Genomic DNA, 27,152 nt, shown 5'->3' with positions numbered 1-27,152 from the left:
ATTGAGCACTGGGGAGACCACACCTGGAGTACTGTGTCCAACTGTGGGCTCCTCAGTACAGGACAGACATGGACATACTGGAGAGAGTCCAACAAAGGGCCACAAAGATGATTAAGGGACTGGAGCACCCCTCATGTGAGGAAAGGCTGGGACTGTTTAGCCTAGAGAAGAGAAGGCTCCAGGATATAATCAATGCATATAAATACATGGAGGGAGGATGCAAAGAGGACCGAGCCAGGCTTTTTTCAGTGGTGCCTAGTGACAGGACAAGAGGCAATGGGCACAAAATGAAACACAGGATGTTCCATGTGAGTATGAGGAAACACTTTCCTACTGTGAGGGTAACCAAGCACTGGCACGGATTGCCAAGGGAGGTTGTGGAGTCTCCCTCCTTGGAGATACTCAAAAGCCATCTGGACATAGCCCTGGGCAACTGGCCTGAGGTGGCCCTGTTTGAGCAGAGGGGTTGGACCAGATGACCTCCAGAGGTCCCTTCCAACTTCAACCATTCTGTGATTCTGTGGCAAACAGCCACTAGGCATTGGTATAGTTTTCACTTTGCCTTTCTGGCAAGCAGGAATGGAAAGATTCGCTGATCTCAGTGCCCTGAGAACAGCCAGCTGTGAGAACTTTAAACTCTTTCTCTTGACATCCTAAAAATTCTCAGTCGTAAAGTACATATATGTGTGGGCTGTTAATTTAGCCATGTCCACACCCAAATTCTGCTTCTAAGGTAAGTAGGTGGGAACCAAGTCCACCTGACGGGCGCCGCTGAGAAAAAATTCAATACTGGCACCGAGAGTTAAACCATAAACATTCACTTTTTCTTTTTATTAAGAAAGCATGCACAAAAATAAACTTGTGAGACCACGCGCCTCTCTCCCTGACCACTGACACAAAGCACGGGGGGGCCACACCGCACGCAGGGGCCTGCACGAACCCCTCCCCAGGGCAGGCTGGCATCCCTCCCCTCCCCGCGGGATCCACGCCACCCACCCGATGCCCTCCCACGCACTAACAACGCACATTTATTTCAGGGGCAGAGGAACGAGCCTAATTTGCACACTGACCGGCATGTATTTACATACGCAAATGAGGCGCAACTTAATACGCAAATGAGGCAAATATGCAAATGAGGAGCACTTGGATACGCAGAAAGAGCCATCTTGGTTTGTTTTCCTTCCAGTGGTGTTTTCAGACTTCCACAGGGCCGGCTCTCAGTAACATCCTCTGCAAAGCACTAACTGGCACCTACCAGAGGTTGTCTCTCATGGCTGTCTCTGGTGCCACTTTCCACAGAAACCCACCACACGTGCTTCCAAGATGTATCATTCCCATCCTCAGGCAGCAGGGATAACAGCTGACTCCATGTTGAAGTTGGCTCTGGGATTCCTCATTTATCTTGGAAACACTCAATGACGAACTCCCCCCCCAAACACACACTTAAAAAAAGAAAAAAAAAAAAAAAAAGAAACAAAAATGTTCCCCCCAATACAATGAGACTCTGTCCACTTCCCTGACAAAGATCCAATTGGTTTATCCCTACAGCAAATTTAAAAAGCGATGCTAGTTCCCCACCTTCCTGCAGTCAGAGTAGAGGTTACTACTGCCCTGCCCGAGGTCTGTCAAGCAGCCATCTTGGTTCCCTTCGCTGGTAAACAGGGAATAAAGGCTGGGGGGGAGGCTTTACAAAATATTAAGAGGAAACAAGAAGTTTGACAGAACAGAGCCATACCAGAAAAAAAGGGGAACACAGGACACAGCTTTGGGGAGGAAGCATCTCAACACTCACTCCTGCTCCTGCACCTTTTCCACCTTCCTGATTTGCAAGTGCTGACAAAACTCATCCTTCGGGATTTTACACTAGATTCCATCATCTCCCCAGCTGAACTGCAAGGTGTCTGACCCACCCTCCTCCCTTTTATACTATACTCTTTGGCTGTTCGGTTTAAAAATCTGCCCCACTTCATCCTCTCTCTTCTAATGCACCTCTTACGAAAACCACTTGTGAGGGCCTCCCAGTTACTTGACCAGAGGGTCCAGCCCCTTGACCAGAAGCTCCACTCCGAGCAGCAGCTTCCTCTCCCCACCATTAGCCCAGTCACAAAGTGGGAACTACTGACTGAGAATTTGCACCTACGCAGCAAGACTCCTGTTGCTGGCACTGTCCAACAGGCAAGGACAGTCTCCCAAGAAATACGAGGGGCAGAGGGCGAAATAACAACAGAACAAATACTGATGGGAGAAATCTTCCAAATTTGCATATTCAAGTAAGAGCCTCACTATGTATTTTGAAGAAGGGCTTGAGGGGTGGGGGGTGAAATTAAAAGCTCTGGGGAATAGAATTTGCTGAATCACATGTGACACCCCTGACCACTTCTTTTACCTGATGGGGTATGTAGGCTTCACCTGGAGGCTGCAAAAGGCAGTGTAGAAAATAGGTCAGGATTCCCTTGAAATCCCTCTCAGTCCTCACAAGATGGCACTGCATTCTGAAACCCAACTTCTCTGCTACATTCTCCTTTCTCCAAACTCAGGTCTACCCTCCCAGCTCAGCTCAGCTCTCCCTACCTCAGGGATTACCCTCTCTTTGTACTTGGGAACTCTACTTCTTTTCTTGCTTTTCATGCTGGTGCAAGAAAGTTCACAGAGCTAAGATCACCCCTCCAGTGTCCCTTTAGCCCCCTGACCTTTACAACATTTACGAAACAACATAACTACAGGCTCCCAGGGTCCACTAGGCTCTCTCACTCCAGTAGCCAATACAACAGATTCACCGGCCACCTTGAAGGGAAAGAGGGATTGTTAAAACGCAAAATGATGGAGGCAGAGAAAGATGCACTCGAGGATTCAGCCTTCCAAGGTCTTTTCATGGCACCAAGGACCCATCTTGCCACCCTCCACAGGGCACCACGCAACATGAAAGAGCCGATCTGATGCGTCCGAGGCCACCAGAGGAGGGGGAGGGCTGTGCTCAATTATTGGTAATAATAATAATAATAATAACAATAATAATAATAAACAAAAGAAGAAAAAGAAGATAAAACAGGACGCAAGGAAGGATTATCTTCGGCAGCATCTTGCGGTGGCTTCTCTGGCGGAGATAGAGAATATATATCTATATACAGGCAAGGCAGGGAGGCTGGGGAGGGTGGTGCTGGCACCATTCACCCCATGTCCCCCTCCCCTCCCGCGTCCTTCACAAAGGACGGGCTATCAAGTCTGTAACTCGCTAGGTGATCAAGTCCCAGTCGAAATCATCGGGGATTTCCTCATTGGCACCTGGAGGAGGCCCTGGAGGCCGAGGGACCAGATGGTGAGCTGAGCCAAAAACAAGAAAAAAGAAGAGAAAGGAAAGAGAACAGTTAGAATAAAAAATTTCATGCTTTTTCACAGTGGGCCCTTGGGCAAAAGAAAGCATAAGGGATTCAGGCCTTCCCCCTTCCAACAGTCTAAGAAGCAAGAACATTACTGGTATGAGTTTCTCCCTGTCAGACAGCACCTACCAATGTCTATAGGTGGTCTGCTGTGAAATTCTCCACAGCAGCTTCTACAGAGGTTAAGTTTCAGCCTCCTTAACCTTCCTTACAGCTGACTGCTGATAGAGCACAAAGGACTTCATCAACAGAAGCTTGTCATGTAAACTTGCCTTCAAGCAACCAACTAGGCTGAGCTAGAAGACTATTTATATGAAGTGAAAGAAATCAGGCCACTGAAATCCTAAACCTTGCCAGAGCTATGGCAGATCCCTAAATGGAGGGTCCCTTGCAGTCCAGGCTCCCTCCCTACCCTCAGTGCTCCATTTGATTAGTAAGTACTTTGAGAGAAATGCACAAAGGGCTTGGGAACCGCCTGTTTAATGTTTGTTGGTATAACATGCCTTAATATCACCCCTTACCTGGGCGATTATATCCTGGAGAGTCTTGGGTGGAAATCTGGTACATAGGAGATGGCCCGGAGAAGAGATGGGGAGGCTGGGGCTGACCATAGGAGTTCACTGTGAAAGGAAAGGAATCAAAAAAAACCAAAACCTGTCAACGTTCTGGTCAGCTGTCCTGGCCCTGACTGGGTGGCAGCTCAGCCACAGAGCAACTCACTCAGACCCACGGGATACTGAGGAGATGTTCAGCTGCTGGGTCCTAACTGCAAGCTATAGCTTGGTCAGGGATCTTGTTCTTGGAACCAGCAGGAGTTTCTCTATTATTGTAAAAGAAGAAAATTTTCATCCAGAAACGCCACAAGCTGGCTCAATATCATCCATTTAGTTCAGTACTAGATGACACACACCATCACAGTTGTATCAAGACCATGATAACCTCTGTGCTCTCCTCAGAGTGCATCCGCCTACTCCTTGTCCAGTCAGTATTTCTCCACCATGGGTTCAAGAGCTTTCTTCTTCATAGCTCCTACAGCTCCTGCCATCTGGAATAGCAATCTCTCTACCTTGCCATTCCTTTCTGTTGGTCACCTACAAAAACCAGCACCTCCTTCTCCTTTTATGGGTTTACCTTTTAATTGCATTTCTGCCTGGAGAGGTTGCCTGTCAATGGTATGCATCACATAATAATGGTCTGTCTGGGCCACAGACAACAGGACATCCTAATTTTTAAAGCCAGAGGAAGCTGAGTTGCTACGAACAGCTCTGACAGCCCAGCCTCAAGTTGCTCGGTGCTACCTTGCCTGGCAGCAAGTAGTTTAGGACATTCACAGAACTGGGCCTTCATTTACAGGTCATTTTAGTTTCCTTCCTAATTACCTTGGTTCATGGATTGCTCCTGTTTGCCACTGTTCAGGGCACAAGAATCAGAGATTCGGGGGGGCTGCTGTGGGCCAACCAGATGAGGGAGCTGACCAGTCTGCGTAAGGAAGTGATTAAGGGAGTCACAGAGGTTGGCAATATGGTGTTGATCCAGCGTCCAGTTCTTCCGCTCAGCCTGGCGCAGACTCTCCATCAGCTCTGCAGGGGACAAAGGACAATGTCAAAGACAGCACTCACACTGTGTTCTTCCCTGCAAAGAGTTTCTGCCTTCTACCCCTAAATCCTACCTTCTCCCCACAAACCCAACTTCATTGCTTCGAATCTGTCACCAAACTCCTGGAGAGCTTCATATCTAGGATACTGTCTCACTGACTCAGGTAGGGGAGGGAAGAGCAGGAGGGAAAAATCTCCGTTAGCTTTCTGATATACTTTAATGAATTTATTCCCCCCGCCCCAAATTCTTGCAGTTTTCAAGTGCTTCAGGGTCTTTAACAGAACCCATGAAGTAGGACACCTCATTTTACAAATCGAAGAGTTGAGTTACTGAGAAACCCATGGACTTGAAAAGGTTACATTGAAAAAAAAAAAATCTGGGCACAGCACTCACATACTCCAGACTACAGCCCTAGTCACTGAGTCACTACACCTAGTCACTAGGCCAGCACTGACCTGAGAATTGGGAGTGCTCAATGCTAGACCAGTTCAGCCGGTTTACCATCTTGAAGCTTTCCTTCAGGGAATCAATGTTGGAGCACCAATCAGGGGGAAATGCTGGAATAAAATGGGGACAAGATTATTCCAATACAGACTAACCCTTTCCCTCCAACCCTTAATATAAAATGATTGGCCCCTTTTCACCAAAGAGCCTGATGCAACAGTAGCTAGAAATCCTTTCTCCCTTGGAAGACTGGAGATGGTGCCTCCTTTTCCATTTAGCCCCTGACTTTATCCTGTGTCCCTAAACGGAATCCCAAACCCAGTGTGGATGTACCCTCCTTTCCTTCAGTAAGGAAGCTATTTCCCTCTCAGATTTCAATCATAACCAGCTTTCATCCTTTTTCCACACACAATGTAAGCACTACTTAGGGAAAGCTCACTTGTGGAATTTCTGTCTGGGGGCTCCTCTCTGCTCCCTTTCCCCAGCTGTTCTTTCCATCACCCCTGACTCACCAAAGCCAGCATTGTTGATTGAAGCCTGTGACTGCTGCTGCTGCTGCTGGTGCTGATGTGGCTGCTGCTGTGGGTGGGAGTGCGGGTGATGTTGTTGATGCTGGTGGTAGCCTCCATGCTGCATTGGGGGTGGGTGCATGGACATCACCGGTGGAGGGCCATAACCTTCACCACCCTGCTGCTTTCCCCCTTGGGACGGGCAACCCTCTGGGGTTGGAGTGTGGAGTGGGGGAGCAGCTCCCACTGATGAGGGGCCTTGCTGCTGCTGCTGCTGGTACATGTAGTAGTTGTGGTTGGAGGGCTGCATGTCACCAAGGAGAGAAGAGAAACCTGCCGAGTAAAAGAAAGAGGAGGGAGCTTTAAGAGCTGCCTGGATCAGACCTCTGCTTAAATTATCCATCTCTAATTTCACACTGCTCATTCTGCTATTTATGAAGCTTTTGGAGTGCCCTCTGCAGGCTGCCACCAACTATCACCTGCACAGTTATGACCTCACTGTGCTCCAGATTTGGTTCAAACCAAAAGGCTCTACAACAAAGCCCCAGCAGGGTTTAAACTTGTAGTACGGAGTTAAGCACTTAATTCCTCCCTGGATTTTTTTTCCTTTATTTACCAAAGTAACCCATGCTCTCCTGAAATTTCATTGTTTTCCTAGAAGTGACCATTAAGCAAACTTAAACAACAAAACATTTAGAAAACAGATAACTTGATAAATCTGACTTGCTGTTTCCAAAAGCTCCCTTCAGTTCTCATCTTACAAGCAGCTTGGTTGGGAACCTTCACAATTTTTCCTCACACAAATCATTAGAGGTAACACATTCTACTGCTTTTGTACACAGAGCACATTGCATGCATCAGGGCTCCTTTATTACTTTCATTTCTCCTGACTCATTGGGAGTGTCATTTCTATCCTCTTGTATTTCAAGTATCCCCTACATGCAAGGGCATCAGGTGTTCTCCATTCTTCCCCACATCAGGAGCTCAGCATATCTCTTATGTCTGTTTCCCTGGTTCATTCTCCCCTTACATTGTGGAACCTCCAGGCAAAATCACAGTGACGGGCATTACATGCCACTAACCTGAGCTACCCATTTCTTACTTTCAGTGCCCTTACTTGACCATCCACAAGCAAGCCTCAGTTTTTCACTAGATCCAAAATCAACCCTTACAGCATCCTACTACTGTGATGGGGCAAAAGGATGAATACTGCCATCCTGACTCAAAAGTTGCCCACAAAGTTTCCTCAAAACCTGCAAGTTTTCCTAGACTACTTTACAGCTGAAGACTTGGAGAAGAAAAAAAAACAGACCACTGCTAAGCTTTTACAAACAGAGGCACACACTGAGCCAAGGTTCTTCTCTACATTTTTGTAGCTTACTCATTCTACAACACCTCACACAACAGGCTCCTACTAGGAATCTCAAGTGCCAGCATGATGAAAGCAGTAAAAGTAATAAATTTTTATTTCACTGAATCTACAAGTTCAGGAGGCTCCTCCTAGAGTAGCAAACTTTGCCTCCACCGTATGATGGCTGACAGCATAGGTGAGAGGCTCATCTAATAATATATTCCTTTTTGCACCAGACTAATATTTAGAAGAGTGTTTAAAGGCAGGAACAACAACTGAAGATTTTTCCGAAGTGTTTTCCACGGACGTCTCCTCGCATCCCTGCAGCGATTCTGCCCTCTGGTGGCTGCTTCCTCAGTCCCAGAAATGGGAGCCATGAATGGAGCTGCAGGCTTGCTCTTCCACACTCAATTCTCCAAGGCCTTGTACAATCCTGGTTTTAACAGATCTTGAGCAATGACAACTTTCCACTCTCCTTCTGGAGAAACTCCACATTCAACAATTCCCTCCCTCTTACGGTTTCTAGCCTGACAGATTGTGAATACTTCTCCGACATGCTTTTCTTCAGGACTTCATTTCTCTAAGCTTCTGCCGGTTTAGTATTTGCTGTTGTATCAACACAAGGTATTTTTAAATTGTTATCCTCTATTCTGAGAGAACTAGAGGGAGCAATAGATAAAGGACATGCAGATTTCTTATATGCTCCTGGCAGAACTAATTACAGCATGCCAAAGAAGGAAAGTCTGTTTGCACAGGCTCCTAAACGAGGAAAGATCTGAGAGATACCAAGGATAGATCAGTGGACAAGACTGTGTGGGCAGATACCTGCCCACCCCACATGACGCATAGCGTTACTCACCGTGCTGAGAGGAAGATGATTTCTCCAGCATGGATTTGTAGAGATTTCGGAAGGACCAGCTAAGATCCTGGAAGTTGATCTCAGAGTAGGAGAACTTGAAGTCATGGTTGGCACTGTACAGTGGGGGTGGCACATCGGCCCCTTCACGGCCCTGCCCCCCTGCTACAGTAGAGGCAACATCCACAGGCCCTGCACCCTGCTAACGATGGCAGAAGTAAGGCCTTTAGCTTTTACTAGGTTTTGTAACTTGAGACAGGGATCCAGAGACTAGATACAGGTAGAACATGCACTGATATCCGATATCACTTAGCTCATCTCCCAAGAAATCTTTCCAAATGCCATTTTCCTTAAGGAAAATCAACCACCACCCTCCCTCTGCAGCATACTGTCTCCAGCCCTTTCTTCATCTATCTAATACCATTATGCCTTTATCCTTAAACCCATCCAGCCCTTTGCTAAAATTCACTCCCTCCTTATTTTCTGTCTCTGCAATTTCGGCTTCTTCCCTTTTTATTTTTGCCTCTGTATCACCATTTTCACAATTCCCTCTCTTCTCACCACTTCACTTTTCCGTTCACGTACTCCTCCCTCTCTCCTTTTCCCCCATCATAAGGGGGAAATGCTGCTCACCTGACTGTAGTTGGCAATAGGGGTGGTGCTCTGGAGTGACAGCTGAGGGGTGGCCTCAGGTGGCAAAGAGGCTTCTGTGCTGACTGGAACAGCCCCTCGGGGGCTTTTACTTGCCTCTTGCTCTGGGGAGTCTTGTGGTATCTGTGGGTGGGGAAGAAAGAGAAAAAGAAAGGAGCAGAAATCAAAAACAGATGGAGAAGTGAAACTGCAGATGGGAAGCCAGCTCCCCCGCTGTAGAAGTTCATGGCTTAGAAAAGAGGAGGACTGGGCCTTAGTCACTGAAGAGTCAGGATAAAGGTCTTTAAACAAGATTAACTTTGCTACTGAACAGTAGCAACAACAGCCAATCAGCAGGACATACATGCTAGTTCATTCAGTCCTAGCCTTTGTCTCCCCATCTGTACACCCTGCCCCCAAAACGATACCATGGTCTGGTACTGGAAGGACTCCTTGGAACAAGAAGGGAATTCCCCCTCCTGCTCCATGCTGTCTGGAAAGAACAACACTCACGTCATCATCTGGAGGATGCCGCCTCTTGCGAGATATATCTGGACACGTATCTATTGTCCAATAAGAGCCCTGGAAAGAAGACCCATTGGTGAATGCATGATTAAATCAGAGAGCTTCCTGAAGCAGGGGGTTACTGACTCAAAGAATGCAGCACCAACTAAACATTAGGAACACAAGGACCACCCTCCAGAACATCAGACAACCGAGACTTGGGTGTTGTAAAGAGACTCCTCTCTTGCATTGGGTTGTATTGAACAATGAGGCACGATGCTACTGGTGGAAGGCAGAATGCTCTACATTTGCACCACTCTGAGACAGGACACCTACCTGTCCAAGAAGAGTAAAGGATATTTTGATCCAAGCTAGGCCAACTCTTTTGGGCCCACACACCCCCTTCAGTACCTTCCTCACAACATGAATTTGTTATTGACTGATGAGGACCAACTCAATGTTCAGACTGGGCAGAGACAGCTAGGAGGATTGCCCTTTTTCCATGCTTGTGAGAGTCCACTTTGAGTGGGAACCCCCCAGATGGCAGGTTCCCAGTGCAAGACAGACACTGACATGCTAGAATGCATCCAAAGAGAGGCCACCACGATGGTTAAGAACTAAAATACATGATGTACAAGCAGTTCACACAGAGATATCTCTTTAAGCTAGACAAGAGAAGGCTAAGGGGATCCAGTCTTCAGCTGTGTAAGGAGATTATAAAGACGACAGAATCAAACTCTTCTCAGAAATGCACAGCACAAGAGGCAACAAACACAAGTTACAGCAAGGGAAATTACAATCAGATATAAAGAAAAATTTCTTCACAACGATGGCGGCACAGCACTGGAACAAGTGCCCAGTTGTGGTATCTCCATCATTGGAGATATTCAAAACTCAACAAAGACCTCAACAACCCAGTCTAACTGTCCCTGTCTGAGAGGAGGGTGGGGGTGCATGTTGACCTCCAGAGGTCCCTTTCAACATAAAACAGTCTGTAATTATGTCTGTTGTTTTCTGAATAAGTATAAAGAGAACTCTAGAGTGTGATTTAGCTCATTTTAACCTCCAGTTGAAATGTGAATAATCAGTGACAAGCACAGGACAGATTTTCATTATAAACCCAGCCCAACATGCCAATGAACACCTGTAAACATACACTGAAGTCAGTTAGGATTTCCTGGAATAAGCCATATAATCAATGGTATTTTTGAGCAGTGATCTTCAAAGATATACTACTTCCATTTATAGATGCCAACTGAGCACTACTTAGTCCTTTAAATATAACCTGAAATAAAAGGCCTGAGCAAGCGGCCCTTTCTGGTAACTTTAGGATGGGAGCAGGAGTCAATCCTTTTGTCTAAATACATAGCTTCCTGTCCCCACCATCTCCTTCTGATTGTTTTTTTGGTGTTTCTGTAACAGCAATAATATCTGCATGCCAAGATGCCAAGTCTTGGTTTTGCTAGCAATTCCCCTTTACAATCTCTATATGCTAACAGAGCTTTATTAGCCCTTACGTAGCCAACAAATTCCTAAATTCTTGAGTTTTACTTGTAAATGATTTCTACAGATTTGAACTATCTGATGGTGACCTTTTTTTCCCCAACACCAAACATGCTGCAGTCTAAATACACAGTAGTTCTGCTCTCAGTTCCATGGATCTTGCCTCCATGATGTCACATCATAGTCCTGCTGTTCACCAGCAGCCACTATGGTCTTTCATAATAGAACAGGTTGGACTAGATCCACATTTTACACATAAAGATCAAGAAGAAAAAGAAACAAAACTAATAAAGTACACTCAACCCTATTTTTTTCCTTCTTCCAGTATCTTTAACATCAACCGAAGATCACAGATAAGAAAAACAATTGCTAAAACCATTAAGGCCCCTTTACAGGTTCCCTTTAAGTGCATGCTTCTGTAGCTAAAGCACTGCAGTAAATCTTACTACTGCTTCCATTTTTGCCTACACTTTAGGTTTCAAATTCCAGCCATGAGTTAGAAAGGGCAACCCCGGCTTATTCCCTGCAGTTTTAAATTGCTTGCCCAGGAGCATGCAGATTTCTTACCTTCCCAGGATCATCTCTCGGTCGAGGCACCTTCCGAAAACATTTATTCAGAGAGAGGTTATGACGAATAGAGTTCTGATGAGAGAGTAAGAGATACAGGTAAGCGCTACAACAAAAACATACAGCCTTCTGAGTATGCCTGGGAACAGGCAGAGAAAAATAGGATGGTGCGTACTCAAAACCCAAAGTTCACTACATATACTCGGAATGCAGCAGAACAGAAGCTGTGGAAAGGAGAGGGATGGATTAGGATGAATAATACCGGGTGAATACCACCTATACATCTACAAAGGTGCAATGAAAATAGTATCAGTGTGATACAGAGGTTCGTAGTGATGTGGAGTTTGTGGGGTTTTTTTGTTTTGTTTTTCTTGGTTGTTGGTGGTGGGTTTTTTGCAGGCTCCTTCTTAAGGGGCCACCACATATGTACAACAAAATTCTCAGAGCAAATTGGACCTCTGGCTCTGCATTTTCTCCAGTTGGTCAACTTAGTTTCACATCTGTCTTTTTATTTTGCTCAGTGAGGATATTTTGCAGAGAATTGAGAAAATAAGTCTTGTAATTAGACAAAAAGCGTACTTTAGTGATGCAAGTCCTCACCTTCCAACCAATACCAGCATTTTTGTAGTAGGGAAAGTTGTCACAGATCCAACGGTAGATCTCACTAAGCGTCATCTTCTTGGCAGGTGATGAGTTGATGGCATATGTGATCAAAGTGGCATAGCTGTAACGTGGCTTCCCATCTTGGTGCACTGCAGCCTCATCCTTACTCAGGGTGGCATTGGGATCTGTCGGTGAGCCAGGGGGACACTTTCGGCCAGCCCCTGGAGGTCCTGCTTGTGAGGAACCCCCTAATTTTTCAATAGTAGCCCTTAAAGTAAGCTGCGGGAGCCAGTCTATGGAAGTGAGGCTGCTTTCCAGGTCAGAGGCCATGATGCTGGAAGCAGGAGTATCTGTGAGGAGAAAGGAGCAGAAAGGGAACTCCTGAAATATAAACAAGGTGAACCCTAAGAACAGAGACATCCACTTGAATTCCTCTGCTTCTCCCCCTATCACAAATACATGTGTGAAGATCATCCTACTTCATATACCTTATTCACAGCCCATCAATTATCCAAAAGGGCCTATGACTGTGTCCCTGGGAGGACCATCCTTGCTGATAGTAGCTGGGACAGTGCTGATAGTAACATTGCTAGGACAGTCTTGCCCAGAGCATCCCAACTGTTCCCAGGTAAAGAATTAAGATCTGTTCAAAGGAAGCGGAGCCTTTTCAGCAGCTATATCACATCCACTCCTTTACTACATCAGCAATATAACCTTGGGACCCTTCACCAAGATTACCTGTAATCCAGTAGGTTTACTGTGTCAGGTAAGAGCAAAATCATAGCTAAAAGGGAATACTCCTTCATGCCATATACAAATCACAATTTATTAGATCATCTGGAAAAGTCAGGACTGTGACTACCTTAATTTTGGGAGAAATTCACTTCTCTCTAAGGCCTAGCCTGTCTTTTTGCATCAGGTGACATTATAATGAATCTACTCCTTAGAGCTAGGATTACATATCTCATTTTAAAACACCAAGATCATGCATAATACTATATATAGATAATTACATCTACCATGTCGAGGTGGAACAGACTATATAAAGCTCATAATAGTTAAAGCTTTGCCTACCATAATCCATTTTTCCTAAATATACAATTCATTTTATTGAATTAAATCTTGCCTAATTCACAATATAACAGGCAAGTATTTTCCCCAAATCTGAGACACAAGAAAAACTTACTTGTCCAAAGTCACACAACAAGTTTGCCACCAGGTGGAAACAGACTAAGGATCTTTCCTCTCATAAATATTGTATATTCCCCTCATAAAAATAAAACACACCTGTCCAACATGGCTAGCACTTCTACCCAGGGTTTTCTACTTAACAATTATTTTATATGAAGAAAATATTTAGCAGCACGAACTTGTATGAACTTGTACACTTAGCACACAAACTTGTATGCTGTCTTTTGTAGTAGAAAGATCATAATTCTTATTCATAATTGGCTGCATCACTATACTAGGAGCAATCCCCTGAATTCTGGACTGAGGTAGCTAAATTTCCACAGCCACAACCTGCACTGCTCTGCACTTATTCTTTGCATGAAGAGAAGAATCATGTCTTGAAGGGCTGCAAGTTCTGCATCTTTCATTTTTTAAATTAATCTTTTTAGAGGATTAGATGACACTATCTTTGAGCATGCTAGTGCATCCAAAAGGTAAACACACAAACACGCATACACATACTTATGTACAGACTCATTTAACAGATTAAACACATGCATACATGTAAGAGAGAAGGGACCGACATGAACGCACTCTGCTTAGGAAAGATTCATCAGCAGACACCTCCCACCAAGTGCATCACTCAGATGAGTGGATCAGATGAGACAGGGAGACACCCATCTGCATGAATACCAATTAGATACTCATTCTAAAAATAGGTATTTGACAATAACACAGTGTGGATGCACAGATCCAGAGACAGATGCACCCAGCATTTTGTCAGAGAAGCTCCCCATTCTTCCCCCACAACCATATGCATTATACCTTGCACTTCTGCACTGGAGTGCTCTCACAGCACAAAAGCACTTAAGAGTCTACACTCCAACATGTTTGTATGCATTAAACCTTTCATTTTCATGCATGTGCTCATCACACCTCTTAGGGCTCAAACACCTACACAATACCCCAACAAAATCCATCCCTCAACCACCATAAGCAGTGGCTCCAAAGCCCTGGGCTCAGAAAACACATCCTAACTGCACAGCTAACATTATCACTCACACTCATATGCATGCACAGACTGAAAAGTAAAATTGCAGCACTACAGTATCTGTAGCGAGTGGAAACATTTTTCTGTCTGTGGAGGAAAGGAAAAGCCCAACTGCTACTAACTTATCTAGCTACTCATCTGCCACATATGATAGCGATGACTACTTGCTACACAGCTAACTAGACAATCAGAGCTGCAAAAGGCTTTCCATTATCCACCCTCCTCAAGCTGTTGTTTATTGAATATAGCTCTTTTTGGCTGAATTGATCTAATCTCAAACATTTTACATTTTAAAAAAAAGCAGCACTATTCCTTCCTAAATTATTCAAAGGTAAAGCAACAATGTATTTTTATCCAGAGGGGATGGACAGACCACTGACGTATCCATGTAACTGAAACACAGCTACATTTGCATGGTAACTTTACAGGTACAGCTCTCGCTAAAAGTAGTATTCAACTTGGGAAAAAACAAACATGAGCTAAGTATCAGTTGAATGCTTAATTTTGTAAGTATGCCTCATATAAATTTTAATTTCCACAGTGCAATCAGAGAACAAATTACTGCTGCTTATCATATGCATGTTAAACCATTATGAAATAGCAGTTGTGCTAACAATACAAATCCAAAGTAAAATAAATACAAATTTCCCAGCTCCCCCCCCCCCTTTTTTTTTTTTAAAGACAAGCACAGAAATCAAGAAAATTAGGTTATAAAAGCCTATGGCAGATTAAGATACCAATCCAAAACACCAGAAATTCAAGATGCAGAAGAAAACACTGCAGTTTTCAGAGTTTCAGATTTGCCCAGGTATGTCAGTAAAGTATTTGGGATGATTGGCTATGCAGTAGAATTTAAGGTTGATATGCAACATACCAATTGTCAAATACACAAGCTTTTGTGTATTTGTGTAAAATACACTTGTCAGAGAGACAAGTATGGTTAGAATTGGGTCACATTACACCCACGCTAAGAATCTGAGTATTTTCATTCCCTGGTTTATAAAAATCTTTGACAAGAAAACAAAATCCCAAAATCTTAAATTTCAAAAAAAAAAAGTGTGCATACATATACACTAATCAGCCAGTACTGAAACAACTACTTTTCAGTAAAATACAGCAGTGTTTTAAGAACACATATGCTAGACAGTAGTCTAGGACAGAAAGGGAAGACACAGACCCAATAACAATCACACAGGAAATTTCAAAGCAGTAGAGTAAGATTTTTTTTTTTTTTCCCCAAGTTTAAACTTGATCATGTTACTGATTTATAAGTCTGTATCCTGGCAATATGGGATCTGTAATAATCAGGCATAGTCAAAACTCAGATAAGGTGGCAATTCCAGAACACTGTCAGTGCAAAAATAATTTGGTGTTATTGGCTACTAAACTATTTGAAAGAATACTTACTATAACAGTAATACTTGCTATAATTTGTGCTGCGTATCTCATTCACCTGACCCAAGCAGTCCACCAGCTTGACACTACTTAACGGTACAATAAAAGAAGACTGCAGCCAAACCAGAGCAGCTGATGATTCTTCCAACTTTCCCTTCCCAGTTTATTGCCTGGCAAATCTTTCAAACTCCTATGATCCCACTCAAACAAAGGAAAAAAAAATCCCAAAACTCTAATGACTAACAAACACACTGAACTGAAATCAAGGATATTTAAAAAAAAAAAAAAGTCCTACCACATTAGCAAGCCAGACTTAACTTTGAAGAAGTAAAAAGAAAGTTGAAGACCAGAATTTATAATCTCCAAATTTACATGGTAAATAGTATCTGTTTATGTATTTGGCTGACTTTAAAAAACAAGGGCAAGGTAGCCAACTCATAACCACCATCAAGAGCTGGAAACTGACTGCAGTCTTCGTTTCTCAAGCACTAACTAGTTCCAGTACAACCCCAAGTCAAGACAGGTCAGAGAGATGCAAAAATGACAGCCAAGCACTGATCCAAAACTACAATTAAACAGATGAGAATCTGTCCAATTCATAAGGAAAATGTATTAATCATTAAAGAAAATCCTAGCATTGAATACCTTTTAATAACCACTAATTCACTTGGGACTAGTAATACTTCACTATAGCTTTCCAAGAAAGCTACTGCCGTAATTTGAATATTTGCAACTAGCAAATCAAACCTCAGGCTGAAAATTCAAGGCAGCCTTCTGTCTATCAGATTGTACTATCCCTGCCCCTGGACTGAAGAAATCTGTACTTTGCCTGCCCTGCTATTTTGCAAATACTTGCTCTAAGCCAGTCAGATCTTATCCAAGATCACTGCTACTTATATATCAGGACTGAAAAATGTATGAAATGTGGGGAACAGCACTCTAAGGGTCATATTGAATGCAGCTAATAAACATTTATAGCCTGAAACATTCTCTGATGCTGAACTCAAAGGCTGGCCTGTCAGAATCAGTTACAACTGAAGCAGAGAATCATACAATGGATGAAACTACGCTGTGCACAGCCTACAGAAGATGTATATTCTAGAATAAATCTCTACATTTACTTTTCTGTATTTACTTTCACTGTTGCTTTATTTGCTGCTATTCCAATCCAACTAAACACTAGTAGCAAAACATTCAAAGGAGACTCAACTCAGGTTTCTCAACATAAACTTTGAGAAGGAAGAAATGCACAACAGACCACCAAGCAGTAAGAGACACTGCTGTAGAACGCATACAAAAATAAGGCCACTTAGGTGTCTAAAACACAGATCCGGTGATCTAGCTAACAGTATCCATCTAATACGCTCAGAGATACACCTAGCTTCTGAGGTATTTAACAAACAAAAAACCTCAAACCCAACAAACTGGCAACGAAGAACCATTTGACTGCAACCTTTCTGAAACACAAAGGTGAGCAGGATGTCAATTGGAGGGAATGGCCTCAAAAAGTAAGGAAGAAAGTAACACACAAGAATACCACATGCATGGAGAAACGGACAGCTTCTACTTTGACAGAAAAAGGCAATTTTGACATACTTGTGTAAATTACACATGCAAGAAACCTGTAGTCTTATGCCAATACAGAAAGGGGAAAAGAATCAATTTTGCCAACTCTGGCAGGAAGAGAAATTTGCCATTTTAAGACGTGTGCTTTCCCTCAAAAATAAGGAGGTGTGAACTAAGAGGGCAGGAACAAAACACTTAAATATCTTATCTTCTCTGAGCAAACATCCTCACTGTGAGATATTTGTTTCATGGAATAAATCAGAAAAAAAGGATACTGATTACCTGCATAGTCTGAAATTGTTATCCATCATTTTGGTAACTACTTGTGAGAAGCCTTCAGGAAATGTTTACATTTCTGGAATGAAATCCAGAAGGAAGAGAGAGGCTGCTGGGTATTGTTCATAAAATGAAACTTAACCTGGAAAGAATGGTAGGTGTCACATTAGTATATCGGCAAACCAAAAGAAAAGCACCGCAGTTTGGAAGTACACTTCTGTCTGCAGTGCCATATGAAAGGAGGAAAACCAGTCCCTATGGTAAAGGGGCAAGAGAAATTGTCGTACCCTAGAACCATGCTTCCCTTTTTTGGGAGCAGTCGAACAAGCTGAAAAACATCTTCCCAATAAACTATAGGCTTGCAGATGTGGTAATAAGGGGCACGCAGTTCTCACTAGTCATGAACCACAAAGGAAAAAAGAATTCAACCAAAGGAAGTTACTGTCACCTAAGAGCACACAGTATGGCATCACCTATACAAATACGAACTGTCACAATCTGTGCCTGTCCATGTCACAGTGGTCTGACTCCACACCCCTACTTAAAACTACTTAGTGTGCAAGATGGAATGGTTCTGAATATTTGATGCTATTTTATATAAAAGAAGACAGGTGGTACAGTGAGTATGGCATCCTGAACTGGAAATTTGCTAAAAGTTACAACACACTAAGATGGTACCGAAAAATCAGAGTTAGATGAAAACTTTTAGACCATGTACAGCCTAATACGAATCACTGTTTTGTTATAATTAAATTGTTATACAGATATGGTTTTCCTTTAAGAAACAGAAATCTCAACAACATAAAATTCCTATTAAGTCTCGAGGAAAAATAAAAATAAAACAAATTTGTCTTCATAACAGTTACTGATTACATAAATATCACAACAGCACATTTTAACATAGGACCTTTCAATTCCCTCCATTTTGTGGAAGGTGCACAAGCAGGGTATAATTTTGTATTTTAAATTCAGTGAATGAATGGCGCTGACTATGTGTGCATTCTTGGTACTAATGAAGCATGAAGTCTTGTGGGGACTATAAAGTCACCAAAACTCCCATGTTGGAAGTGCATCAGGATCCAATTCCAAAAGCAATTCTGTACTAATCTTGTACAAAACTGACAAAATGGTATACTTTACAAAACCTGACCTGCTTATTTAAACTTATCAACAGATGGCATTACAGCCAAAGTCTAAAATATTCTCATGTCAAAGAGACAGTATCTTTACAGGCATAAAAAGCTAGAATCAAGCATAGCTAGCGCCTTGCCAGATTTTAATAAGACCAACTAATCAAGTATTTTTGTTGTCTACTATATAAACATGCAGCAAAAATGCAAAGAGAAATACTACACAAACATTGCAGAGACCCCTCAAGACAGTCTGAAAATATGTATTCAAAGTTAAGATTAGTTTGCTTATTTACGGTGCTGCGTAAGTGAAAGTGGGGAATACGTAACACCTGTCAAAAGAAACAGCAAATGATACTGAGAATACTGGTATGCCTAAAATACTTCTGAGCCAAAAATTATTTTCTTTGTAATAAGACTACTATAAAAGATTTATTCTAATAATAATCCAAATGTCCCATGACAACTTTCCCAATAACAGATCTGAAGTAGAAAGTAAACCAAGCACTTTGAAGAAGTACAATGAAAATCCATCACGACAGCAGAAATGTCTCTACAGCATCCCTCCACCCTCAGTACCATACACAATATTTTACCATTGGAAGCAGAAGCTGTAATTATAAACTTATGCCAAGGCAGGCAAGAGAAATCTTTGGCATTTGCTTTAAGAATATTAACAGAACAATTACTCTTACACTGAGAAAGGTACTGGGTATTGTTTTTGGAATAATTCAAATTTATGACCACATATCTGGAATGAAATTTTCCCTTGGAAACCAGGAAGTCTGTGGTAGAGAAACTGTATCTAAGAGAAGGTATTTCCCACAGCCTCGTGGGAGCACCCAGGTTGAAGAGAAGGATTTCAATTTTAGCTGCCTATCAGAATCACATCCAGTAGTAAACCTTCAGTACAGGATATGCAAACGCTGATATGATAGCCAGATTGTCTCTAAAATTAGAGACAACATCAGAAGTAGATCAGCATCCAGAGTATCTTGCTCAGAAGATCTTCACATCGTTGCAAAGATAGGTACAGAAACCCAGGTCAAAAGAATGCAACATGCACCTAAAAATGAAAACTGTATTCTTATTACCATTAAAAAATGGGTTTATCAGTGAAAAATGACTGTTAACCTTGCCATTTAATAACAGTAATACTACAAAGCTTCTAGGTAAGAGAGCTCCCAGGGCTAAATGAATGCCAGCCAGGCATAGTGAAAATGAAAATCTGACTGCAAGTGGTCAGAACCTGTTCACCAAAGGCTGAACCACTGAAAATAGATTAGTCAGTATGAACTCTGCAATAGTTGCTGAAACAAGCCACAACCCATTCCATCCCACTTGTGGAAATGGGTATCAAGCACTAGCAAGAACTATGTACTGAATTCATAGAAAATAAGGAAATTGGTATCAAGTGCAGATTAGCCGGATACCACGTGGCCAAAATGTACATACAGTAGATGCTCCCGGAGTTAAGATTACCAAAGCACTGCAGAAAAGCCTGTTAAAGAGCAGTTTGGAAGCAAAGTCCAGCTGCAATTGAAGTTGGAGAATGATCAGAAGAATCAAGTAATACTGTGTGAAGCTCATAAATTAGGTCTCAACCACTGTTTTAACATAATTCCTTTTCACTATTCTGTTAGCTGTTATTCTGAACTAAGCTGACTGAACTGTCTTCCAGTAGACAACACACCTGACAATCCCTAGCCAGGCTCACAACTTGTAAAGATTTGTACCAAGCTTGAAGTCAAGAGGATTCAGAACCATGCTAGCAAGGTAACACACACCCATTAACAGTTTCTTCTGGCTTAAGCTAGTATTGCTACTTGGCTTTCTGCATCCTACTCATAAAATGCTCCATTTTGTGCATCATCCTCAAAGTAAATCTCCTGTTAATTTCCTTACAGATACTGAAAGAAGCCCCTTTCTTCCACACACATACTTAGCACAGTTGCCACCTTGCAACTGCGAGGAAATATTATTCTGCTCCAACTCTGACCTTCCTAGTCTTTGAGATGTTGTGTCTTTGCTTATGATGATCTTCATTTACTTTTGTAACCATCCTTCTTCACAAAAGAAGCCAGGGAGAAGAGGATACATGTAATAAGACAGATACCTCTGAGTATCAGTTAGACCTTCTGAATAACTTTCAAATATGCAAATAAGTAGTTTCCAGTATGTCTGGCCTCTATTGGCTGGCAATTTTCCTATATGTATCAAGGTATGAGTCAGCTGAGGAAGAATGTGAAGAGATGCTCATGCAAGAAATGGAAAAGCACAATGTCATGCTTGTGTTGCTGGCAGAGCAAAGGACAGTAAGAGACAACGACAGATAGGGGAGACGTACATGTAAAGGCCCTTTAGAGTGAGTAAAAGAAGCTGGAACCTTATGTGGTGGATGATAGCCAATGAACTGGCTTGTCAAGGAGGAAATGGCAACATGTTGAGAAAACACGCCAGGAGGATAGCTTCGGTAATTGCATTTTTAGCAAGACAAGAAGGTAACACAATTGTCAGAGGCCAGCAAGAACAGCTAGCAGTAACAGAGATGGTAAATGAAGGAGAAAGCATAAGGGTTACCCAAAGAGACTAAGAAAGAAGCAGCAGGAGATTCAGGCCATGAAACTGGAAGATGAGCCCCCACCCTGTATGTGCAGAGCAAGAAGAGTGTGAGAAAACCCGTGTTATAGGCCCAACTGTGGAGGCTCGCAACAGAGGAAAGCAGGAAACAAAGGGAAATCTCAAAGGAGCTTTCTGGAGTTCCATCTTGGCCCCAGTGGTCTTAAACTTGCAGCAAATCATTCAAAAAAGATGTTAAGGTAGTATGCCAAGTTGCATAATTTAATATCACTGGCATGAAGGAGGTAAAGAAAAGCAAAGAGAGGATACCAGAGGTGGGTCTTTGTGTCTAACTTCCAGAAAAAAAAAAAAAAAAAACCAAGTGGAGGAAGGTAAATAGCTTAGTGCAGAAGCTACTGAATGAATGACTAGAACAGTAGGAGGGAAACCAGGAAAATACTGACACAAAAGTCAAGGGAGGACAAGATTTCAAGACTGGGCATGATCAAGTGTCAAAAACAGCAGGGAAGCCAAGAAGGATGAAGATGCAATAGAGACCCTGAGACCTGGCCAAGAAAAGGTCATTAGAGATCTTAGGAGAAGCTTCAAGGCAGTCAGAATATCTGTACTTAAGTCAACTTAAAAAACAGTTCTAGGCTGCAGATATGGTACAGGATCTTTCAGTTTTGGAGTCACAGGTCCTTCCATGAAACAAAAATTAATCATGCTTCCACTGTTTCTTAATGCTGCAAAAAGTGGCATATAAAGGTTTTGAGTTCAATATCACATTGTAATTAAGGTAATCAACAGCAAGAACAACAGGTAGCCTTCATGAAGTGTTTTTCATCCTCATACTTTGGAACCCTTATAAAGGATCAATAACTTATTCCAAGAAAAATGGGAAGCCATGCATGGAGAAGTGCGCAGCCCAAGGTCAGCCAGCAAAGGAGTAGCAGAACCATGCAGAGAACGCAGGTCTCCCAAATCCCAGACCAGTTCTCTACATTCAAAGTTTGTCTGCTTTGTTCAGGTAGAGATAAATGGAATTTCAGAGGTAACTATTTTAGCAGCTCGTTTATTGTTCTCTGCAAGTTCCTGATGGGGAGGGAGAATTGTTTTGGTTTTACTTAACAATAGTTTTTTTGGGGAAAATGAGAATTCAGAAACTTTGCTCCTTTAATTTGTGACCACAAAAAGTTCAGATTCCTTCCCAATTATTCAGATTTGAACTTTAAACAGTAATTACATATTTCTGCTACAATCAGCCACAGTCTTTATACAGCAGAGAGCATAAACAAAATTTGAATTGCTAATTGTAAAAAAACAAAAAAGCAAATATTTTTTTCCTCGAGGTATAAAAACTCTCACTCATCATCTCTCCTCTCCCTCATTACTCAGTCTCTCTTATACATAAAAAAAGGGCCAAAAAAGAACACACATTCCCTTATTTCTTGACTTCACATCATGTAAACTGACCAGCTTAGAAAGATGAGGAATGAGGTACTGGGCCTTGCACAAATTGTTCACCCCAATTCTCAAAACCAAGATCCTGAAGTGCTGGAAGGAACCAGAGAACGTAACGCAAGGGCTTTTCATTCTAACCAACTAAAATCCAGCTATTCATGAGGAAGGGAAGGGGGCAGGGGAGAAGTGAGGGTGGGAGAATGAGTGAGTTGGATTATGGAGACAAAGCACCATTCCCCAGCCTAGCAGAACTGGATATTTTCACAGAAACAAAACCATATTTATTATATAGCTGTAAAAAAGAACAGGCCTCTTGACATAACCTCAGACAAGAAACACTATGTGTCCACAAGCATATAATCTAATGAAAGCCAAACCATGAACAGGTCAAAAAGCAGGTGTGGAAGTAAGAGCAGAGCCTGTGAGATGTAGTAAGAAAGGATTCCTGCCAGTGAAGAATCCTAGAAAGGAGATGAGGGATGCTTGCTTGATGAAGAGAGAAACACCATTTTAGGCTTACAGGACCACAGGACAGAATGCCAAAGGGAGAGCATGGAAAATGAGATGCAAAGAGAAGTACAGAGAGAACTGGGAGGAGGAGTGGGGTGTAGGAGGAAATGAAAGTAAAGTAGGCGGGGTGGAAACATGCTGGGCCTTAAAGGTGCAGGAGAGGAACCTGACTGTGGCACGATGCTAGAAAGCCCAGGACAGGATTCAGGAAAGGGTTCACAAAGGTCAGGAACCAGCAAAATCTGTTCGTCATCCACCTGTAAGGTTCATAATAGGATGGGGTAGAGGATGGGGCAGGTTAAAGACAGAAGGATAAAATGACAGTCTAGTCCAAATCTTGGCAAAGCACCACAGGACACAACATTAAATCAGTCCTAAACTCTGTTGCAAGGTCTCCAAATTTTGAAACTTTCCCAATATTTTGTATTTACATTTCAAACTTAAAATGAAAATTTGCAATTAATTAATTGTGAAAACATATTGTGGCATGCTTGCTCTATCTCAGTAATACACATACACAGACGGCCTTTAAAAGTGAAAACATGAGTACAGGACAGAAATATGTTATAGATTTTTAAGTTCATCATACATCCCTTAGAATGAAGAAGGAAACAACAACAGCAGAACAGACAGCAAGCAGCAATACTGACTCCTACCAAGATGATGAACATTTGGAGGTTGAACGCATCAACTGGATATTCTTGCTAAAATAACATGATGTGCAACAGCCAACAATACAGATAATTAAATGCTTTTCTTTAGGCTTCAGTGTTAACACAACTGGTGAGTTCAAACATTTCAGAGATACCATTTTAGGCTGTCCATTAATCTGGGCACTACTCATATTTTCAAAGTTGTCTTCCAGACCGAAAACGCTAGAAACAGTATTTTTTAAAGTTTCAATTCTGAAGCATCACTCATCAACACATTCTGCAAATGGAGTACTACAAAACACAGACAGTTCTGTGTGAAAGTCACTGGTTACAATTCTACCCAAGGTTGGGAGAAGACAATGGAAAAATGAGTCCAAAGGCATTGCATCTTTTGGTTGCTAATGAGCAAGATGTAATTCCTGTCTGACAGCTGTGTAAAATGAGATAATCAGCTCAGTCCTGCTCTTGAGGGACAGCTGTCCATATCACAGTTGCCATTAACCATACCTCCTCTCTGACACTTGAAGTAAAGGGCCAAAGATGCAAACTGCGATGCAGACTGAATCTCCCACTATATGAAGGTCAGCTGAAGTTTAGGGGAGGAGGTAGTAAGCAAAGATACCTGTACCTGTGGAGTAAGAAAAAACTTCTCCAGAGACACCAGCATTCAGTTGTATTTTTATATAGAAAGAAGGGGGGGGGGGGGGGGGGGGGGGAAGTATTACAGTAGTCACAACCTCATCTTGGACTGGGAAATTATATCCAAACTCCTCAAACTGTTTATTGTTCATTCCAACTTTTGTGACTCCTTATTCTATCCTAGAAACTTGCCTACAGAACCAAATTTCAAGATAAAACCCAAGAACTTACAGAACACATACTTAAAACATTAATATAACCTCATGATCTTTCACTAACGTAATCCTTTTCCCATAACTCTCTAGACCTTCTCATTTCATTTTACTTAAGGGCTTGAGCTGAGAAATGCCACACACTCAGTTCTCAGATGGGAGCGGAGTACACGTAGGACAAGATCAGACTGCTTCAACTTTAAAAGTCAACTTTTGGAAGCATGAATGTCCAAATTTAAATTTACAAACCCATACACACACAACTAAGTGTCTCTTACTCAAATGTTGAAGACTTCATTGTTTCTGTTGAAGTGAACTCTACGTTCCTGGGCACTTACAAGAATTATGCTATTTACTTAGGTACCTAAATGTGGTTTTTAAAGTTTAATTTTAGGTGTTCAGGTTTAACATTCTTAAAGGTAAACTCTTAAAGACATAGCACTTTAATTTAAATGTGTCTATAAAGTACCTGGCACTTTCATGAAGATAAATAATACTCTCCCTTTTTCTTTTACGGATACTTTTGTACAAAATAAATGGTACAGAACAGATGCAGTATTCCACCTGAGAGGAAGCTGCATTTTCACCTGTAACAAACATTTGATGTAAATACCATGATCACACTGAAGAGCTACGCTTTCTAAAAATTATTCCATTCCTTAAATTTATCAGTATGTCCTAGCTTTTGTATAACTGCATTTTCAACTACGAGATCTTCAGAGCAGAGATTGTCTTAATTTTGTTTGTCCAAGTCAGCACTGAATGCCCTGTCAGCAATTAACAAATAAATAACAATTACTCTACAGCATACGACTTTCAGCCTTGTATGTCTGTCATGAATATTTAAAGCTCAGGCAGCAAATACAAAATCTTGATCTTTATCATTAATAATGAAGAAAAAAACGTTTCATATACAGAAAGATAATTGTTGTGGGAGAGCAGAATTTTGTAAGCCTGGCATATACATTCTGTAAAGTGCCCTGGCATCCATCAGACCAAAAGTACTTGAAAAATGTCAAGTCATTACTGCGAGGAAGGGGGCAGCGCGAGGTAAATTAACCTCAGAAGCATGAAAAGTCAGTTACCCCTTTGAATGTACAAAGGCCAAAATGCCTCAGTTATCTCTTCCCTTGTGCTAGATAACACAGCTGTACTCAAAACAGGCTGATTGCATAACTATAGGGCAACAGGTAGGAGGGCATCTAACAGTACCCCCAGAACATACGTATGCTTCATGGTTCAGCCTTCCCTTAGTGAGAAGCACCTTCCGAAGCTATGGATAACTGTCAGAATTCTCTGCCAAAATGGGGAATCACTTTGGAGGGACCTGGCATCTTTTGTCTGATCTTGCTAGCAAATTACACCAAGGAGTTCCTTCTTCAGGGACTCCCTGTTAACCATTGTGCTCCCAAATGGATTCCAGAAGGGTTCCTGTCCTGGCCAAGGTCCCTTTGATCTTGGATTTCCTCATTGCTATCTCACTGGAGAAGAGAAACAGGAATATCTCAGGTGAGATATCCTTAGGCATGATTCTCCTGCTACAGGAATCCGCTTCGGCTTCATTTGAGATGAAGTCTCCCTCAGACTTGATTTCTCAGGAAATCACTATGTTAGTGTCAGAATACTCATTTGTGACTGGAAATTAACTGCCTCATTTACAAAAAGCCGCCAGCTTGGCTCACCACGGCACTAGCATTAGGATTCACATTCCTAGCCCCTGAACACAGCATAAAACGCAGATGAAGACTGGTGGCAACAGAATGGCTTCTTTCGGCTTTCAGAGCAGGTTCCATCAGCACTGTCACTATTTTCATTCCCAGGCCCCTGAGCACCACAGAACCCACTCTCAAGGGCACTCTTTCCAGAATTCATCCCACAGCCCCTAGGTACGTTAGGACACACATCTCAGAGTACTAGCACTGGGATCTGTAGGTTCAGCTCCCAAGCACAGTGAGGTCTGCATCGCACAATGATTTTATTCCCACAGTTAACAAGCATAGTAGGACCCACATGGAGAACAACTGACACTCCAACCCCACCGGTGCATCCTTGGACACTAGCACTACAAATCACTGCTTCTGTCTTCTCAACGCTTTTTTATCCAGTATTATCCTTCTCAATGACCCCCAAATGACAGAAATTAATTTCACACTGGTGATGATAAAGGCTGAGCCTAGGATGAATACATCAGTGAAAGAAAGTACACAGGAAAGGGCAGAGAGGTTTCTTACAATTAAATAGGGCTAAGGTCTCCCATAAGCTAAATAGTGAGGGAAAGAATCAGGTTAATTCCATATAACATATAAGGGAGCTAAATGAGAGAGATGGAGAAAGGCATGCAGAAAAAGAAGGCTGGGGAGAGGTTCAGAAAGAGACAGAAAAGATTAAAAGGAAAACAGATACAGTGAGAGAAGAGACATGGAAAACAAGGACAGAAGGCAAAAGAGGACGACAGCTAGGAATAAGAGAAGTGATATAATGTGGACACTCACTCTGTCTGGAAGATTTTCTGGAGGGAGGTGGATTATCTTCAGTGCTGATTTCTGGGGTGCTGCCCTTCACACTCCTTCTGCGAGACCCATCCTCA

The 27,152-nt window shown here is 42.3% G+C and overlaps 1 protein-coding gene across 2 annotated transcripts; it reads right to left on the bottom strand.

The window, feature by feature from the left end:
- Positions 1-1,007: 1,007 nt before the first annotated feature.
- Positions 1,008-27,152, bottom strand: FOXJ2 (forkhead box J2). Of its 2 annotated transcripts, none has more exons than XM_075710214.1 (11): positions 27,058-27,152; positions 11,938-12,290; positions 11,338-11,412; positions 9,277-9,345; positions 8,767-8,907; positions 8,137-8,335; positions 5,930-6,259; positions 5,429-5,530; positions 4,757-4,957; positions 3,899-3,997; positions 1,008-3,321 (listed from the first exon to the last, which is right to left on the bottom strand). In XM_075710214.1, exons 2-11 carry the CDS (start codon positions 12,268-12,270, stop codon positions 3,233-3,235), a joined length of 1,638 nt encoding a protein of 545 aa, XP_075566329.1. In that variant the 5' UTR covers positions 12,271-12,290; positions 27,058-27,152; the 3' UTR covers positions 1,008-3,232. The 2 variants fall into 2 exon arrangements, with proteins under 2 accessions (XP_075566329.1, XP_009488367.2); XM_009490092.2 differs by having other exon boundaries at positions 8,137-8,332; positions 27,058-27,089.

The sequence above is a fragment of the Pelecanus crispus genome, chromosome 1 (genome assembly GCF_030463565.1).
Source record: "Pelecanus crispus isolate bPelCri1 chromosome 1, bPelCri1.pri, whole genome shotgun sequence".
In the NCBI taxonomy this organism is placed as follows: domain Eukaryota; kingdom Metazoa; phylum Chordata; class Aves; order Pelecaniformes; family Pelecanidae; genus Pelecanus; species Pelecanus crispus.
Note: the sequence above shows the minus strand (reverse complement) of the source record. Positions and strands in the feature narration are given on the sequence as shown.

What these genes read in the sequence shown, in the direction of transcription:
- FOXJ2 (XM_075710214.1), bottom strand. Translation starts at nt 12,270, where the DNA reads ATGGCCTCTGACCTGGAAAGCAGCCTCACTTCCATAGACTGGCTCCCG. An exon ending in AATCAACAATGCTGGCTTTG is followed by an intron (nt 5,531 to 5,929) that starts GTGAGTCAGGGG and finishes ATTTTATTCCAG; the next exon opens with CATTTCCCCCTGATTGGTGC. An exon ending in GGAGCAATCCATGAACCAAG is followed by an intron (nt 3,998 to 4,756) that starts GTAATTAGGAAG and finishes TTCCTTTCACAG; the next exon opens with TGAACTCCTATGGTCAGCCC.